At 38.8% G+C, this 20,797-nt stretch overlaps 1 protein-coding gene across 1 annotated transcript in view; it reads left to right on the top strand.

Annotated features, from left to right (window-relative positions):
• LOC136863418 (uncharacterized) overlaps positions 1–20,396 on the top strand; it is a 69,612-nt gene extending 49,216 nt beyond the window's left edge. The window contains exon 4 of the mRNA XM_067139828.2: positions 18,953–20,396. Within this exon, the coding sequence (XP_066995929.2) occupies positions 18,953–20,060 (1,108 nt within the window). The 3' untranslated portion in view covers positions 20,061–20,396. The remainder of the gene's footprint in view (positions 1–18,952) is intronic.
• The last annotated feature ends 401 nt before the right edge of the window (positions 20,397–20,797 follow it).

Raw genomic sequence — 20,797 nt, 5'->3', positions numbered from 1 at the left:
CTGGGAGGCTTGGCATTGTCATTTTGGGAGCAAGTACTCCATGGTATTGGGGGATTTCTGCCCTTAAGTAATGTTGTAAGGTCGAGATGAGAGCTCAGGAAATGTAATGCGAGGGGCTGGAAGCCCGGATTACTAAATTGTCACTAAATCTTGGATGTACTCGCCTTGTATAAACTTTGTCATGGTACCTGGTATGTTATTGTTATCTCAACTAGTGAAGAGTTGTTAAATTTTGTGGTTATTGATTGTTGAAACTCAGAAAATATAACCTTTGTTAGTATTTTAAATTAACTTTGATTAAGTAGTTAGACCTATTCCCCCCGGCACCTTCTTTTTCCTCTGCGTCCACGGGTAACCCGTAACAATTACTATTATTATTATTATTGTACTAGGAGTACACCTTCCCTTCCTGTTGGTTTTCAGCGCCTTCGCTACTATAGCCACCTCTGATAGCAGCTTCCTGCGCTAATTCACGGCGCCCTTCAGTCAACAGAAATACATGAACACAGTACTCTCAGGGAGTACACAGTCTTACTTTCCGTCTCCAGCTCATCTCCTCAACCGGTAGCATGGGATTAGCCCCTGTTTCTTTGGGCCGATTAGGTTTTTCTTCTTTGAATATTTTGGAGTGCTTCTTTTTCCGCCTGCATTCGATTCTTAGAATCCGGCCTTTATTAAACGTTTCCTTTTCTCACTTTTCGTGTAGTATGCGTCATGAGCCTCGGCACGTACTTGTCTCTTGAGGGTAACCAAAACATCTGTGTCAATATGGTATTTTTCTAAGTAAATGGCAGATTTGGTGGTACTGCATGTCTCACCGGGAGTGTATCAAGAGACAGGCTTTCCTTCTCCACTGAGTATTCTCTTTGAATTGTGGTTAACCTACTTGAAAGATGTGCCGGTAAGGTACTAATATGCTCACCTAGTATTTTAGAGGTAGAATGGGAGTTCTTTCTCTGATCATTGTACCTGTTGGAAGCTACATATACGCCAAGAGATTTTGAGATCTTTGTGATTTATTCAGAGCTGTAAAGCTCCAATAGTATTTATGCTATCTTTTCGTTGAGCACCTATGCTCCTTTTTGGCGGTTATTTGTCGTTATATTTTTTTAAATCTAATCAGAAAGGAAAGAAATAAAATTACTGCAATCTTTCTAGGGTAACTATAATTTAAATATTTACACAGTCCAGCCAATCACCCCACACGGTTCCTTACCTCAAAAAATTATTATTATTCTTTCCTAATCCCCTTAATCTCCAAGGGTGATTCTTCCCTCGGACTCAGGGAGGGGTTCCACCTCTACCGCCGCAAGGCCAGTGACCCGGAGCGTGAGACTTTGGGGATACAACTATGGAGGAGGACCAGTACCTCGCGCATGTAGCCTGCTATGCCGAACAGGGTTCTTGTATGGGGATAGGAAGTTCGGAAGGGATATGCAAGGAAGAGGAAGGAAGCGGCCTTGGCCTTAACTGAGGTACCATCCCGGAATTTGCCTGGATGAGAGGTAGACAACCACGGAAAACCACTTGGAGGATAGCTTAGATGTGAATCGAACCCCCCTGTACTCACTTGACTACTTTTTAAATTTAAATTTTTTAAATATTGTGGTCTAGCCGGGATCTGAACGCGGGTCTCCTCGGGTTGAAGCTAATTACACTAACCACAACACCACAGACGCGGATTCTTATTCTTATTCTTATTCTTATTCGTATTCGTATTCGTATTCGTATTCTTATGCTTATGCTTATGCTATTCTTATTCTTATTCTTATTCTGTTTTCTTTCCTTCGTTCTTTCTTTCATGAACCCTTTACCCTCCACGGTTGCTTTTTCCGTCGGGCTAAGTGAGGGATCCCACCTCTATCGCCTCAAGGACAGTGTCCAGGAGCGTGACACTTTGTGTCGGTAGGATACAGCTGGGGAGGATGACCAGTACATCGCCCAGGCGGCCTCGTCTGCTATGCTGAACAGGAGCATTGTAGTTGGATGGGAAGATTGGAAGGGACGTACAAGGAAGAGGGAATGAAGCGTCTGTGGCCTTAAGTTAGATACCATCCCGGCATTTGCATCGAGGAGAAGTGGGATACCACGGAAAACCGCTTCGAGGATGACTGAGGTGAGAATCGAACCGTCCCCTCCTCAGTTGTCCTTCCGAGGCTGAGTGGACCCCGCTAAAGTCCTCGTACCATTGTTCAAATTTCGTGGCAGAGTCGCGGCCTCCGCGGGTGGCAGCTAATCATATTGATGGGAGCTAAAGAGAAGAGTTCCGCTAGGAATGTGGCCGGGATTGCGTTAGGCCTCGCTTCTCCCCTCGTCCCTGGCTTCACGTCACCAAGCTGGTGTATGTACTTGCGTTTCTGAAAACGTTCGTCCTCGCAGTCGCAGTGTCCTTTGCTGGTCTCTTCCTGCGAGGCACTCGATGTATTTTTATATATCGCAGGTGGGTAACATTATTCATCTGTTAATAGACTACATCTGACCAGCGAAATAGTAAGACAAGGCAGTTTCCAACTAATAGTAATCTAGGTTAATTTCCACTGACACTGGGAATTTATGCCAACATTCGATTTTATCAGGAGCGGAGTCCATCCTCAAGGTGCAAATCGAAAGAGCTTCTGTTATTATTTTTTATTTTAATATATATACTGCATTAATTATTATAATACTTTTTACACATTTTTACAAAATGTCCCATGAGGATTAGATCACTAAAAAGAGGACGATATTTATTTCCTATATTTCAAATGTAGTAAGTTTCAAGAAGTGAGCTACAGGCAGGTCAATTTCGTTCGTCAGTGTGCCGAGTTACGAATGCATTCTCTCTCACACACACATGTACCGGCGTGTTCGTTACGTGAAGAAAATAATAATAATAATAACAATAATAATAATAATAATGAACCAGATTGAATATATGCGCGTATAACAATTTTTATGATTACGATCTGTTCGGACTTATAAACAATTTTACACTAATTAATAATAGGAGTACGGGCCAGATAGGCCTACGTGTTGTTCTAGACAATACAACACTGTTAATGTCTAGGACAAAAAGAATTATAAGGAAACAAAATTAAAAACTGCAATTTAAGATTGGGTGTAAATAATGATTAGGAGTAATTATAATGTTTAATGTGGTAAGATACAAGAAGGGCATTCATATCAAAAATAGCAATAAATGATTACTCTTTCCAGCCGATCCGGAACTCGGGGAAGGGGTATTCTATTCTACTATTCTGTATAACAATGTTCCCGCTTGTGCGTCACGAATTCTGTGCCGCAAGGGTTACTTTATGTGTCGTTAAAGCTATCGACACGACGCTGACGTAGTTCAGCACCTTCAAATACCATTGCACTTAGCCGAGATTGAACCCACAAACTTATTGTAAGCTCAGAAACCCAGTGCTGTACCGTCTGAAATGGGTGAGAGGGGAAATAACTTATTCATTATTCGACCAGTTAGTTTACTGAAGAACATAATTTTATAGAATATTATTAATCGCAAAATATTTAAAACAATAGACTGTAGGCCTAAATTATAGTTCCGTTTTTATGAGTTTCGACTTGACAGTTAACCGGAAGTCAGACTGTGGTGCCAAACTGCTACGAATTCAAACAGCTGATTTACGACACAACACGAACGGAAATATATATACTGGAATATGTCTATAATCAATTATTCTTTGTAGCAACATACATAATTCACATAAGATGAACAACAATACACAACACATTTAGGATAAGACTACAAGACAAACATATATCAATGCTCGAAAAGATAAAGATAAAACGTGAGTAAATTAAATTAAATTTCGACTCACCATGTAGAAGAGCTCGCGTTGCTGTTAGATTAAATTTCCCCTAATGAAGGAAATAATCCTACAAAGGGAACACACCACTCATTTCTGAGTCACTATCGGCATTGTCATCGTCTGTTGAGGTGTCACTCTCGCCTGACCCTAAAGAGATAATAAACTCTTCAACATAATCGTCTGTTTAAGACTTTCTTTCTCCCAAGCTTTAATCATCTCTGATTTCGTGTGTCTCACAACGTTGCTCCAGTCCTCCGCACTTATACGGCCATACGGACATGACAGAATATCAAATTCACACACGGGCCTAAAATTAACCTACAATATAACTACCGAACGAAATATTAAACTAAGCTACTATATAAACTAGATCACTTTTTACACACTATTCACTACAATATAACGCGCTATACTATTAAAAAATAAACAATACTTTTATAAACTCTACACTACGAAATATACTGTAAACGAACAACAGCCTAGCACAAAGACACACAAAGACCGCGAAAAGAACTGAGCTCAATACAACACACAGCTGATAGCACGTGGTTACCGTAAACAACAGGACGACAACACTGCTAACCGGAACTCGAGTTTAACGCGCTCTTTCGGAGCGATCGGCTGCCTATGATTGGCTGTCGATTAATTCACTTACCCTCCGCCAAAAGGCAGCGCTCAAACGTCAAGTCGAAACTCATAATAACTGAACTGTAGCTTCAGCAAGCCTTGTGTCCCTATGTCACATTTTAATACCCAATACTATGAAATAAATTAACATTTGAAACAATAGACTGTAGGCCTAAATTAGGTTCAGTAAGCCTTGTGTCCCTATGTCACATTTTTTATACACAATACTATTAAATAAATTAACATTTAAAACAATAGACTGTAGGCCTAAATTAGCTTCAGCAAGCCTTGTGTCCCTATGTCACTTTTTTGACGCACACAACCATCAAATAAATTAACATTTACAACAATACACTGTAGGCCTAAATTAGCTTCAGCAAGCCTTGTGTCCCTATGTCACATTTTTATACCCAATACTATGAAATAAATTAACATTTGAAACAATAGACTGTAGGCCTAAATTAGGTTCAGTAAGCCTTGTGTCCCTATGTCACAATTTTTATACACAATACTATTAAATAAATTAACATTTAAAACAATAGACTGTAGGCCTAAATTAGCTTCAGCAAGCCTTGTGTCCCTATGTCACTTTTTTGACACACACAACCATCAAATAAATTAACATTTACAACAATAGACTGTAGGCCTAAATTAGCTTCAGCAAGCCTTGTGTCCCTATGTCACATTTTGACACATACAACCATCAAATAAATTAACATTTAAAACAATAGACTATAGGCCTACATTACCTTCAGCAAGCCTTGTGTCCCTATGTCATTTTCCTTGATACACACAACCATCAAATAAATTAACATTTAAAACAATAGACTGTAGGCCTAAATTAGTTTCAGCAAGCCTTGTGTCCCTATGTCACATTTGTTATACACAATACTATTAAATAAATTAACATTTAAAACAATAGACTGAAGAACTAAATTAGCTTCAGCAAGCCTTGTGTCCCTATGTCACATTTTGACACACACAACCATCAAATAAATTAACATTTAAAACAATAGACTATAGGCCTACATTAGCTTCAGCAAGCCTTGTGTCCCTATGTCATTTTCCTTGTTACACACAACCATCAAATAAATTAACATTAAAACAATAGACTGTAGGCCTAAATTAGTTTCAGCAAGCCTTGTGTCCCTATGTCACATTTGTTATACACAATACTATTAAATAAATTAACATTTAAAACAATAGACTGTAGGCCTAAATTAGCTTCAGCAAGCCTTGTGACCCTATGTCACTTTCTTGACACACACAACCATCAAATAAATTAACATTTAAAACAATAGACTGTAGGCCTAAATTAGCTTCAGCAAGCCTTGTGTCCCTATGTCACTTTTTTGACACACACAACCACCAAATAAATTAACATTTAAAACAATAGACTGTGGCCCTATGTCACTTTCTTGACGCACACAACCATCAAATAAATTAACATTTAAAACAATAGACTGTAGGCCTAAATTAGCTTCAGCAAGCCTTGTGTCCCTATGTCACTTTTTTGACACACACAACCATCAAATAAATTAACATTTAAAACAATAGACTATAGGCCTACATTAGCTTCAGCAAGCCTTGTGTCCCTATGTCACTTTCCTTGATACACACAACCATCAAATAAATTAACATTTAAAACAATAGACTGTAGGCCTAAATTAGCTTCAGCAAGCCTTGTGTCCCTATGTCACATTTTTATACACAATACTATGAAATAAATTAACATTTGAAACAATAGACTGTAGGCCTAAATTAGGTTCAGGAAGCCTTGTGTCCCTATGTCACATTTTATATACACAATACTATTAAATAAATTAACATTTAAAACAATAGACTGTAGGCCTAAATTAGCTTCAGCAAGCCTTGTGTCCCTATGTCACTTTTTTGACACACACAACCATCAAATAAATTAACATTTAAAACAATAGACTGTTGGCCTAAATTAGCTTCAGCAAGCCTTGTGTCCCTATGTCACTTTTTGACACACACAACCATCAAATAAATTAACATTTAAAACAATAGACTATAGGCCTAGATTAGCTTCAGCAAGCCTTGTGTCCCTATGTCATTTTCCTTGATACACACAACCATCAAATAAATTAACATTAAAAACAATAGACTGTAGGCCTAAATTAGCTTCAGCAAGCCTTGTGTCCCTATGTCACTTTTTTGACACACACAACCATCAAATAAATTAACATTTACAACAATAGACTGTAGGCCTAAATTAGCTTCAGCAAGCCTTGTGTCCCTATGTCACATTTTGACACATACAACCATCAAATAAATTAACATTTAAAACAATAGACTATAGGCCTACATTACCTTCAGCAAGCCTTGTGTCCCTATGTCATTTTCCTTGATACACACAACCATCAAATAAATTAACATTTAAAACAATAGACTGTAGGCCTAAATTAGTTTCAGCAAGCCTTGTGTCCCTATGTCACATTTGTTATACACAATACTATTAAATAAATTAACATTTAAAACAATAGACTGAAGAACTAAATTAGCTTCAGCAAGCCTTGTGTCCCTATGTCACATTTTGACACACACAACCATCAAATAAATTAACATTTAAAACAATAGACTATAGGCCTACATTAGCTTCAGCAAGCCTTGTGTCCCTATGTCATTTTCCTTGTTACACACAACCATCAAATAAATTAACATTAAAACAATAGACTGTAGGCCTAAATTAGTTTCAGCAAGCCTTGTGTCCCTATGTCACATTTGTTATACACAATACTATTAAATAAATTAACATTTAAAACAATAGACTGTAGGCCTAAATTAGCTTCAGCAAGCCTTGTGACCCTATGTCACTTTCTTGACACACACAACCATCAAATAAATTAACATTTAAAACAATAGACTGTAGGCCTAAATTAGCTTCAGCAAGCCTTGTGTCCCTATGTCACTTTTTTGACACACACAACCACCAAATAAATTAACATTTAAAACAATAGACTGTGGCCCTATGTCACTTTCTTGACGCACACAACCATCAAATAAATTAACATTTAAAACAATAGACTGTAGGCCTAAATTAGCTTCAGCAAGCCTTGTGTCCCTATGTCACTTTTTTGACACACACAACCATCAAATAAATTAACATTTAAAACAATAGACTATAGGCCTACATTAGCTTCAGCAAGCCTTGTGTCCCTATGTCACTTTCCTTGATACACACAACCATCAAATAAATTAACATTTAAAACAATAGACTGTAGGCCTAAATTAGCTTCAGCAAGCCTTGTGTCCCTATGTCACATTTTTATACACAATACTATGAAATAAATTAACATTTGAAACAATAGACTGTAGGCCTAAATTAGGTTCAGGAAGCCTTGTGTCCCTATGTCACATTTTATATACACAATACTATTAAATAAATTAACATTTAAAACAATAGACTGTAGGCCTAAATTAGCTTCAGCAAGCCTTGTGTCCCTATGTCACTTTTTTGACACACACAACCATCAAATAAATTAACATTTAAAACAATAGACTGTTGGCCTAAATTAGCTTCAGCAAGCCTTGTGTCCCTATGTCACTTTTTGACACACACAACCATCAAATAAATTAACATTTAAAACAATAGACTATAGGCCTAGATTAGCTTCAGCAAGCCTTGTGTCCCTATGTCATTTTCCTTGATACACACAACCATCAAATAAATTAACATTAAAAACAATAGACTGTAGGCCTAAATTAGCTTCAGCAAGCCTTGTGTCCCTATGTCACATTTTTTTACACAATACTATGAAATAAATTAACATTTGAAACAATAGACTGAAGGCCTAAATTAGCTTGAGCAAGCCTTGTGACCCTATGTCACTTTTTTGACACACACAACCATCAAATAAATTAACATTTGAAACAATAGACTGTAGGCCTAAATTAGCTTCAGCAAGCCTTGTGTCCCTATGTCACATTTTTATACACAATACTATGAAATAAATTAACATTTAAAACAATAGACTGTAGGCCTAAATTAGCTTCAGCAAGCCTTGTGGCCCTATGTCACTTTCTTGACACACACAACCATCAAATAAATTAACATTTGAAACAATAGACTGTAGGCCTAAATTAGGTTCAGTAAGCCTTGTGTCCCTATGTCACATTTTTTATATACAATACTATTAAATAAATTAACATTTAAAACAATAGACTGTAGGCCTAAATTAGCTTCAGCAAGCCTTGTGGCCCTATGTCACTTTCTCGACACACACAACCATCAAATAAATTAACATTTGAAACAATAGACTGTAGGCCTAAATTAGGTTCAGTAAGCCTTGTGTCCCTATGTCACATTTTTTTATACACAATACTATTAAATAAATTAACATTTAAAACAATAGACTGTAGGCCTAAATTAGCTTCAGCAAGCCTTGTGGCCCTATGTCACTTTCTTGACACACACAACCATCAAATAAATTAACATTTAAAACAATAGACTGTAGGCCTAAATTAGGTTCAGCAAGCCTTGTGTCCCTATGTCACACTTCTTGATGATACACGAAATAACGAAGTAAAATATCATTAAAAACAATATTTCCTAAGGTGAACACTTACTTAAAGTTACACGAACGAATTAACAGAAACCCTACGAAGAAGTATTTGAAGAGCATCTTCGATGGGTTACTCACTGTCTGTTAGGGGATGAGCAAGTTCGGATTCGGACGAGGAAAACTGGTCATCGCTTGATTCATTAGAGTCACTATCCAGAGATATGATGAATTCTTCGAGCGCGTCTTCCATCAGTCCATCGTTCTTCCAGTACTCTTCCTCACTGTTACGAACGTGGGAACAATATCCTTCCCAGTCTGCTTTGGTAATAGAAGAAATTGCAGTTCTCGTTACGGCTTCAAGCTTTGTCATGGAAATGTCCCCGGTAACATTGCTTTCGCGTACAATCCTCTTTGCCTTTGACCAAGCCAGTTCAATGGCATTAAACTCGCACATGTAAGGCGGCAAACGAATTACGTCATGCCCATGCGACCTTAACATCTCATCAATCCGGAAGATTTTCTCGGGACCTTTATTAATTTCAATCAAATGAAAGAGCTCCGATTTTCTCATATCCTCACCGTATGGCACATAGTTCCTTTCTAGCCAGCTTTTCATTTCCTTCTTAACAGCATACTTCGTGGGGGGTTTGTTCTGTTGCACACAATGATACGAAGCATTATCTAACACTATAACACTGTTCTTAGGGAGGTTAGGCAACAGCTTCTCACGAATCCACTTCTCAAAATTCTCTGCGTTCATCTGGCCATGATAATCTCCTGATGATTTCCCGGCCTTAAAAATAACCAACGCTCCTTCCTGGAACCCATCTTCACATCCCGCGTGTACAATAATTAAGCGATTCGATGAGCTTCTGTTGGTCATAACACCAGGTTGATTGTCACTTTGCCAACACTTATTAAATGTTAAATTATTATCTACCCATGTTTCATCTATATAAACAATAGAACGATTATCACTTCTATAACGCCGCATAGCTCTTAAATACCTACAGCGCCAACTGACAATGTTTGGGCGCTCCACCAAAATTTTTCTGAAATTCTGACACTTCTTCCACTTAAATCCCATGTCTCTTAAAATTCGCCTCAAGGAATGAACGCCCCACGGAAATTCGATTTTCTCCTTGATGGCACTCAAAAGCTTGGGGCAAGTAGGCACTTTCTTCTGGACTACATAAAAGTCTTGGAATTACTTCTCTTATTACATCTCTATTAAACCCATCACATTGCACTTTTCTTTCTTCGGGCTGTGGGCGATGCTTCCCTGGTGTTGATAGTGACGTATCGCCAGCTGCTGTACTTTCCTTGCGAATTCTACTCACTGTGCTGACTGAAATGCGCGTGTAATTAGATACACGCAAATTAGTTTGCCTCAGTAAGTGTTTCAGTTGCCCTTCTCGTGCCTCTTCATCACATTCTTGGATAACATGCCTGATAACCTCCCTAGCTTCGCTGTGGATAGTCTTTCCTTTCTTCCGGCAGGGTTCCATAATTGTAATACAAAGTAGCACTATAATAACATAAATGTTTTATAACACAGTTATGTAAGCCTCAGTATTTAAATCGCTGTTCAACACTTCCGACACGTAGACAAGATGAACGCTACCGAACTGTTCGACTGGCCACTTGCATCATCAAAGGCAGACTGGCTGCTGGCTGGCTGACGATAGTTTTAGGAAGAGCCATAGCCGAGACGACAGAGAGAGAAAGCTGCTCCCCCGTGTCCCACCTCACGCCCCGCTAGTCTTCTCTTCAGCTCGCATCAATACTAACCATTACACCACAGACTCAGAAAGTTATTGTTATTATTATTATTATTAATATGACAACGATGAAGATGAAGACGACGGCGACGTTCCAGATAATGATGTTGATGATGATGAAGTTAGGAAATTTGTTTAGAATGGTAATAGGGAGGTACATTCAGAGAAACTGTGTTGTCTACGGAGCGGTGATGAGGGTACAGAGATCTGGAAGTCAACTAGGGAGGACATAAAAATGTTAGTGTTCAACTGTAGAATTATTGTAAAGAAAGGAATAGAATTAAGTCATTTAATAGATATATACTTACCGGATATTCTAATAGGAGTAATGGCTGAGAAATGATACAATGGATGCAGAAATTTTCTCACGGAACTGGAGGGTGTTTCACAGAGATGGTAGGTGGAGAGTATTCATTCTGGTGAAAGAAGAATTTGTAAGCTACGAAAAAGTAAAGATGACAAACATGAAATTCTAGGTGTAAGGCTCATCTCTAAAGATAATAGGCAACTTGATGTCTTTGGAGAGTACAGACCGGGAAAGGGTATCGCAGACACTGATTCAGAATTATTTGATAAGATAATCAGCTATGTGGGAAACGATGAGGATAGGAACGTGATTGTAGAGGGTGATCTCAATTTACCGAATGTTAGTTGGGAAGGAAGCATGACCAACAAATGGCAAATAGGTTAATATGGCAAGGGCATCTGCTTCAGAAAGTGATGGAACCAGCCAAGGGAAGAATGGTCTGGATGTAGTGCTGGTAAAAACAGATGAGATCTATAGAGAAACCGAAGTAATAGATGGTATTAGTGATCACGAAGCTGTTTTTGTAGTAGTTAACAATAAATGTGAAAGGAAAGAAGATATTACAATTAGGACTATTAAGCAGTACCATATGGCTGATAAAACAGGCATGAAGGACCAAAATATGACTTCCGAATGAGATAGCTAGAAATAAAATTCAGGAAACTCAATCGTCAAAAGTTAGCAGTGTTTCGCCCAGAGTGCGGCAATGCAGAAGGGACATACAAGGAAGAGGGAAGGAAGCGTCTGTGGCCTTAAGTTAGATACCATCCCAGCATTTGCCTAGAGCAGAAGTGGGATACCACGGAAAACCACTTCGAGGATAATGCCGCACTCTGGGCGAAACACTGGTAACTTTTGACGATTGAGTTTTCTGAAATTTATTTCTAGGCACGAAGGAGTTTTTAAAAAGTAACTATGGTCGATGGAAAACGGTAACTAAAAATGTAAACAGACTCTGGGATGGGGTTAAAGCAATTGTTGGGGAATGTAAAAATAGGTTTGTACATTTAAAGGTGGCAAGGAATGGCAAAGATCCACTATATTATAACAGAGAATTAAAGAGAATAAAAAGGAGGTTCATGTTGGAAAGAAATGGCGTTAGAAATGGCTGTGGTAGTAAGAAGAAGTTGAAGGAACTTACTAGGAAATTGAATCAAATAAGTACTTCAGATAAGGTACAATATCCCAACCCATTGTCTTTAGTATATCCACGAAACATTTAATTCCAGCAGCATAATTGGTGGCCATACAAATTATAGTGAAAAATGGAAGAGTATGTATAGGTAATTTAAGGCAGAAACAGGTTCCAATGAGGATATTCCAGAAATCATTAATGGACAAGGGAAGTGAGTATGCGAGGATCTTCAAAAGGCAGAAGTATTCAGTCAGCAGTATGTAAAGATTGTTGGTTACAAGGATAATGACCAGATAGAGGAGGTGACTAATACTAATACTAGGACAACAATATCATTTACAGTAAGATACAAATGTTGAAAACTAGACAAGCAGCTGGAATTAAATGTTTCGGGGATATACTAAAGACAATGGGTTGGGATATTGTACCTTATCTGAAGTACTTATTTGATTATTGTTTGCATGAAGGAGCTATACACCGAGCTCGACAAAGTCGCTGCAGTGGGGCCAGTATCCAGTAATCGGGGGATAGTGGGTTCGAACCCCACTGTCGGCAGCCCTGAAGATGGTTTTCCATTTTCACACCAAGCAAACGCTGGGCTGTACCTTAATTATGGCCACGGTCGCTTCTTTCCCATTCCTAGTCCTTTCCTATCCCATCGTCGCCATATGACCTATCTGTGTCAGTGCGACATTAAGCAAATAGCAAAAAAATAAAAAGGAGCTATATCAAATGAATGGAGAGTTGCTATAGTAGCCCCTGTGTATAAAGGAAAGGGTGATATACATAAAGCTGAAAATTACAGGCCAGTCAGTTTGACATGCATTGCATGTAAGCATTAGGAAAGCATTCTTTCTGATTATATAAGACATGTTTTCGAAATTAATTAATGGTTTGATAGAAGGCAGTTTAGGATTAGGAAAGGTTATTCCACTGAAGATCAACCTGTAGGATTCCAGGAAGATATAGCAGATATCCTAGATTCAAGAGGTCAATTGGACTGTATCGCGATTGACCTATCTAAGACATTTGAAAGGGTAGATCATGGGAGACTGTAGGCAAATTGAGTGCAATTGGACTTTGCAGAAGAGTGACTGAATGGGTGGCTGTGTTTCTAGAAAATAAAACTCAGAGAATTAGAGTACACGAAGCTTTATCTGTCTCTGTAATAATTAAGAGGGAAATTCCCCAGCGCAGTATTATTGGACCTTTTACAATCACCATCGGCCAGTTCTATCAATAACTGATGTGGCCTCTTGAAGTCTGAAACTTAGGTAAGTATTTAGTAATTGCCTCCACTTCCAGCGATCTTGAGCGATGTTTTGCCAATTAACTCCGGCGATTTTGCGGATGACTTTGTCCCAGCGATCTGGTGGCATTCCTCGCGGTCTCAGTTATCTCTTGGGCTCCATTCGAGAACAACCTTGGTCCATCTGTCATCCCTTCTTCGGGCCACATGTCCTGCCCATTGCCACTTCAAAGTTGAAATTCTCGTTATGATGTCAACGACATTTGTGATTGCTCTTATGTCATGGGCCCTCTTTCTATCTCTTCTGGTAAACCCAAGCATAGACTTGTCCATTCCTCTCTGGGCAGTTCTTAGTTTCCGTTTAGTGAACTCATTCATTGTCCAGGTCTCACAGGCATATGTCATGACAGCTAGAATGCATTGGTCATGAACTTGCTTCTTTAGGTTTATTGACATGTTGGATCTGAAGACGGTTGAATATCGTCCAAATGCCTGCCATCCTAATTTGATTCTTTGGAAAATTTCTTAACTTATATCTCTTTTCATGTTGATTTGTTGGCCAAGGTAGACGTATTCACCAACATTTTCAATAGTTGTTCCCTCTATCACTACATCTTCTGAAGTTGCCCACTTGTTATGCTTAGCCTTTGTATTGGACAGATTAATCTTCAGGCCTACTTGCTGACAAAGTAGTACAAGGTCGCGTATTGTGAATGCAGTTCTTCCATATCGTTAGCCAACAATACTATATCGTCCGCAAATCTCAAGTGATTCAGCCTCCTCCCATTGATTCTGATGCATCGATTTTTCCATTGAATTTTGGATATTGCTATTTCTAAAACTGCAGAGAAGAGCTTAGGTGAGTTGGGGTCACCTTGTTTTACACCACGTTGAATGAGAAAATCTCCAGTTGTTTCATTGACACTAACAAGGGCAGAAGATGATTCGTATATGTCCTTAAGTATGTTGATGTAGGCTGCTTCTACTCCCAGCTCAGCTAATGCCAAAAGGACACATGAGTGGCTAACATAATCAAATGCCTTTTCGAAATCAACAAATGCTAAGCAGAGGGGCAGTTGGTATTCTTTGATTTGGCTGATTACTTCCCGTAGAGCAAATATGTGGTCAATGGTGCGAAAACGCGCCTATTCGATGAGTCGAGAGTTGAGTCAGAACCTTGGTAATGGCGGCCAATAGGCTGATAGGACGATAGTTCATTATGTTGTGGATACCACCTTTTTTGTGAAGTAGGATGACCTTTGCTTTGTTCCAACATGTGAGAATCGATCCTAGTTGGAGAAAAGAAGTGGAATGAGAGATAAGGGTTTTAGCAGATGATGTTATTCTGTACAGAGCAATAAATAAGTTACAAGATTCTGAACAACTGCAAAATGACCTCGATAATGTTGTGAGATGGACAGTGATAAACGGGGTTAAAAGTCAGGTTGTAAGTTTCATAAATAGGAAAAGTCCTCTCAGTTTTAATTACTGCGTTGATAGGTGAAAGTTCCCTTTGGGTATCATTGTAAATACCTAGGTCTGATATAAGGAACAATCATAATTGGGGTAATCACGCAAATATGATTGTAAATAAAGGATACAGATCTCTGTACATGGTTATGAGGTTATATAGGGGTTGTAGTAAGGATGTAAAGGAGAGGGCATAAAAATCTCTGGTAAGACCCCAACTATCGTCGCCATAAGACCTATTTGTGTCGGTGCGAAGTAAAGCCCCTAGCAAAAGAAAAACAAAAAAGACCCCAACTAGAGTATGGCTCCTGTGTATGGGACTCTCACCAGATTATTTGATTCAACAACTGGAAAAATACAAAGAAAAGTAGTTCGATTTGTTCTGGGTGATTTCCGACAAAAGAGTAGCGTTACAAATGTGTTGCAATGTTTGGACTGGAAAGACTCAGGAGAAAGGGGACGAGCTGCTCGACTACGCGGTATGTTCCGAGCTGTCAGTGGAGAGATTGCGTGGGAGGACATCAGTAGACGAATAAGTTTGTGTGGTGTCTTTAAAAGTAGGTAAGATCACAATATGAAAATAAAGTTGGAATTCAAGAGGACGAATTGGGCAGATATTGGTTTATAGGAGGGGAAGTTAGGGATTGGAATAACTTAACAAGGGAGCTGTTCAATAAATTTTCAATTTATTTGCAATCATTTAAGAAAAGGTTAGGAAAGCAACAGACAGGTAATCTTCCACCTGGACGACTACCCTAAATGCAGATCAGTATTGATTGATTGATTGATTGATTGATTGATTGATTGATTGATTGATTGATTGATTGATTGATTGATTGATTGATTGATTGATTGATTGATTGATTGATTGATTGATTGATTGATTGATTGATTGATTGATTGATTGATTGATTGTATTGGTGATGATGAGGAGGAGGATAATGATGTCAATTCCTTCTTCATACTGGATCTTGTCTCATAGCAGTAAATGAGTGCTGATCCTGTATATTTAATAGTTACACTGGGTGGTTCAAAAGTCCCTTGCGATTTAGTATTATGAATCTCGAACCTTTATCTACAATTCTGAAATTCATCGTACTCTCCCTAAACTGGGGTAATATAACGAGAAAGCCAAATTGGCAGGTTCGATCCTGGCTCAGTCCGATGGTATTTGAAGGTGATCAAATACGGCAGCCTTGTGTCGGTAGATTTACTGACACGTAAAAGTTCTCCTGCGGGACAAATTCCTGCACCTCGGGATCCACGGGATACTGCGTCTCTGGGAAGGACACAGTCTGTTCGGGATCACGCCGTGACGTCTGCTCACAATGAAGAGGTTGTGTCTCGAGTTATCCGGCATAACCCCCATATTAGTACACGTGTCATTGTACAGGAGATGAAAATCAGCCGGGCGTCTGGTATTGCATTCACATCGGTTTCATCCGCACCGTCTGCAGTTACACCAGGAATTCTATGCTCATGATTTCGAAGCCCGGGTGGCGTTCTGTCAATGGAACCTACAGCATATGGACACTGGTCCTGCTTTTGTAGCGACCATCTTATTTACGGACGGCGCTGTTCCACAACAATGGAACCGTTAATCGACATAGTATGCATTACTGGATACGACAGGCACAATGGGGTTTGAACTTATGGCTTGGCATCGTGCGTGTTTGAGGGCCATCTGACGGGAGAATGCTGTCTGAGGTTTCTACGGCCGTCATGGAACATGTGACACATCTTGATCGCTGCAAAATGTCAGACGGTCCTTACAGCATCGCGCGCCGCTCTGTATCAACCGCGGAAGTCGTTCGATCAAGCGGGGACCGACAAGGTAACTAAAATCCTGTCACATATTTCCTAGCGACTTCCACACCAACTCCATATAATATGCCACCATACCAACGGTCATTTTCAGGGCCAAATAAACAAATCAGTCTGTGGGAACTATTAAGTATGCAAACTTGCCACATCCGAGGCAACTGGGTGTTAATAAATAAAGGTACTTGGGTGGGATTCGAGTCTTTGTGCACAGTTCACTGCGCTCTTGCCATGTGAGCTACAGCGAAGCTTAGGTGATGGTGGTGGTGATTATTGTTATAAGAGGAAGTTCAACTAGGTAACTATCCTCAGCGAGGCTTAGCTGGCAGCGCTCACTTCCTAGCCTGGTCTGTGTGTGAAGTACGGGCTCATTCGAGGTACACATAATGAATTAATAGTGGCGTTCATGATTCCTGCTGTGAACACACATCTGATCTTATTACCCCGGTTTAGGGAGAGGGACCGATGTACTATTTCAGAATTGTAGTAAAAGAGGCGGGTTACATAAAATTAAATCACAAAGGGCTGATGAACCGCCCGGTATTTATATGTGATTTATCAAATTATTTTACTCAGTGAACACGTGAAAGTGATGTAATTGCTGAAGGACTGTGAGCAGACAAGAAGTAAGGATGAGAAAGATACACGTAGAACTGGAAATGAACATGAAATTTACACAATTCTTAAGTTGTTGAAGTGAGAGTGGAATTATCCAAGAAAAATAGGAAATTATTGAATGCCATCAGGGGAATGTGGGAGAGAAAATCGAAATAAGGTGAACAGAGAAACAATGTACGTTTTATGTAGTGACGATATGCACGTGGAGCTATCCTAAACTCTGTAGCTTTGTTGAAGTGTAGGAAATAAGTCCATGTACGATTAATTATTAATATACACTTCCAGTGAACATTCATGAGCCATCAACAAGTAAATCACATTTTAAGCACTTTTATAATATTTAGTTTCTTAGGATATCTTGAGAAAAAATAACTGACTGATTCAATAAAATTACCACTAATGAAAATTTCACCATGTGCTGGTCATCCGTAATAGGGAGAGAAGTGTTGTCTGTTCATTTACTCATTCACTTTTGATTTCCCGCCAGTTTGCCATTCCTCCTATCCAGTGATGCGTACAGAATGTCACGTTGGCGAAACAAAATCCCTACCTCTGTATCTATCTTGTATATGAGCAGCGCGGCAGGGATTAACAGCTTTGACAAGGTCGCCTCACAGTCACTACAGTTATATCGTGAAACAGAAAACAGAAATTTAACATCTTATCACTGATTTTGAGAATTATCTGCTCTAAAAATCCCAAACATTCATGCAAATATTCACTATAAAATGCTCAAATATGCACTGAATAATATGTGTGCGCAAGCTTACTTTTGTGTAGTCTACACGAAAATGAAACACTAGCCACATAACATGAAATAGCCAAAGTGGAAATAATAAATATAAACACATCTTACATACACACACAAACATATTAGCTTATGTTATCATTTAAGCTAATCATATTTAATAAAAATCTAACATATTATAATTTCCTCCAAGTTTCCGGTTCCAGCTTAATCCTCTTGTAAAAATAATATGAATGTGAAGAAAGTGTCCTTGCAAAATCGCAAGAGGTGAGGGGAAAATGCCATCTTGAACTGACCCAAAACAAATGAACGAGAGAAAATATGACCAGAAAGACTCTACTCACATTCCCCGCACCTCAACACGTTATTCATATTCTGCACAGCTTTGCCAAGATTACCTCAGCATTACCACCTAACAATTAATGATAGTCCGCTGGATGTTACATATCTTTCCGAAGTCCAGAAAGCTAGGAATCGCTATTTGTTTCAATAATTACCAAATATGCACAATAAGTATGCCATTATCATCGACATGTAACAAACCTCCAACATATGTACACACACTGACAACATGTTTCTACACAAACTGGAACAAACATGATTCAATCGTGTCAGATTGTATTACCGGTACTAAATCTACTAAATTCGACTAAGATATGTGGTTGCTTTAGAAATATATATTTGCATAACTTTTTGAACACTATTTTTAATTTCTTTCTTTCTTTCTTTCTTTCTTTCTTTCTTTCTTTCTTTCTTTCTTTCTTTCTTTCTTTCTTTCTTCCACTTCAATTCGAACCATTTCATTTAAGTGTAAGGTATTCTTGAATTATAAAGGAATGTCAATGTGGTATCTTTCAGGCTGCTAACGGTGCTCCAGTTTGGAGAAGATTCCCCACTTCTGGTGTTTGGGCGAGCAGCTTTGCTGGGCTTCACGGCTCAGGGGGATCCAAGAACTTGCCTCTCTGCCTACCCCATATGTCCACAAGATCCTGAGCAATTGGTGTACTACCTCAATAATCATAATGGTGGCTTCTTCCGTTTCTTCAACAGACATCCTTTTGGAAACTTTAGATCGGATGCAACCTCAACAGACCAGTCAGAAGAGAAAGTAAAGCAGGTTGATGAAACGTTTATCCAAAAGCAAAGAGGTCGTGATCGTGATTCTAAAACTATAAAATTTCCCCGAAATATTCCTAACCCTTCTGTGGTGTCAGAAAACAATCGGTTGGGTAAAACAATGAAGTTTCCTAAGGGTGATTCAGAAAATGACGCAAGAATTACAACAAGCAACAACATTCAAACCGATGAAATCATTGCAGATGAAGACGGATATCTAAACACTCATTATTACGGAGCACAAGATGAATCATCCTCTCCATTTCAAACCAGCTTTTCAGACTCCTCCATTCATTCCTTCAAGGATGATTACAAAACTGAAGCAACTTTCTCCTTCCCAAACCATAATCAAGAAAGTTTACAATATGGACATGTTGATGAGTCACCAACCGTGGAAGAACCTGTTTATTACAACTATCCCCCGTACCCTGAGAGTGGAGGAGTGCAACAGTACATTTCTACGCAATCTGGGTTCAATACGAGGAAGCCAAAAACGATTACCAAATTGGCATTCCCATCAAAAGAAGTGAACCACGTCAGTAGCCACCACGCGTCAAATCAGAATCCACTATCCCCTGTGCCGATGGTGTTCCCTGACCGCACGGGGACAGGAGATCTCCGGCTAGACACAGATGAGTATGGTAGAATAATTATATTCTCCACTTCATCAAACACTCGCAACAACAAGGAACTTGTTAAGTCCCTGGGAAAAGAACACAGAAATCCCAAGGAATTAAAATTTCCCCTTCATGTTGAATCTACGGGAAATCAAGCACACGTAAATAAGGCAGTTACTTCTTTGAACATGCCAAGGGAGATCGTGGTGTTTCCAAACGCAGGTACAGATTGAAAGTTGAAATATTATGGACATAACAAAACTACATAAAATATTAACCCATTAAGGACGTATTCATTCCATACTCCAGTAAATAAATCACAAAAATCAATAATTAGTTCAATATAGTTAACGCAACTCATCTTTGTATTATTGGTTTATATTCAAAATATTGAAGTTCTCTGCTTTCATTGCTGTTTGAACACAACCTGCAGTAGCTTGCCAAATACGTCATATTGTCTGACGTCTGATCTTGTGTGGCTTTGGCGGTTAATTAGGTCTAGCGCTGGTAAGAATTGTAAAAGAGTGCTTAAAATTTAAGAAACGTTGTTGTGTCCTGAGGATAAATGATTGAAGTAAACTATATAAAAGTAATTAAATTTAAAATACGGAGCATAATGCAAGTAATGCAACGATTAACCAAATTATTTCAAAGGTTATCCCATGAAACTAACTCACCGCAAAAATCATACATTCCAGGAACAACAAATGTGCTGTATTATTTCACTTGAAAGTAAGTATTCACTCGTATTTTTATGTTATGCATTCCGATGTAAGAACTAAATATTCACAAACACTAGTGAACTAACATTTCTTATCAGAAATGAATGAACACGTTAAAACATGTTCTTGTACTTTAAAATCAGATTAGATTATCCACTCAGCACTCGTTGAAAACCGCTGTACTTGTAGTAGTTATGACAGAGAGCGGATAATTCAGTGTGGTAGTTGCGCTGGCTGAATGCACACAT

The sequence above is a fragment of the Anabrus simplex genome, chromosome 2, assembly GCF_040414725.1.
Source record: "Anabrus simplex isolate iqAnaSimp1 chromosome 2, ASM4041472v1, whole genome shotgun sequence".
Classification (NCBI taxonomy): domain Eukaryota; kingdom Metazoa; phylum Arthropoda; class Insecta; order Orthoptera; family Tettigoniidae; genus Anabrus; species Anabrus simplex.
The sequence above is the reverse complement of the archived record's forward strand: the minus strand, read 5'-3'. Positions and strand labels throughout refer to the sequence as shown.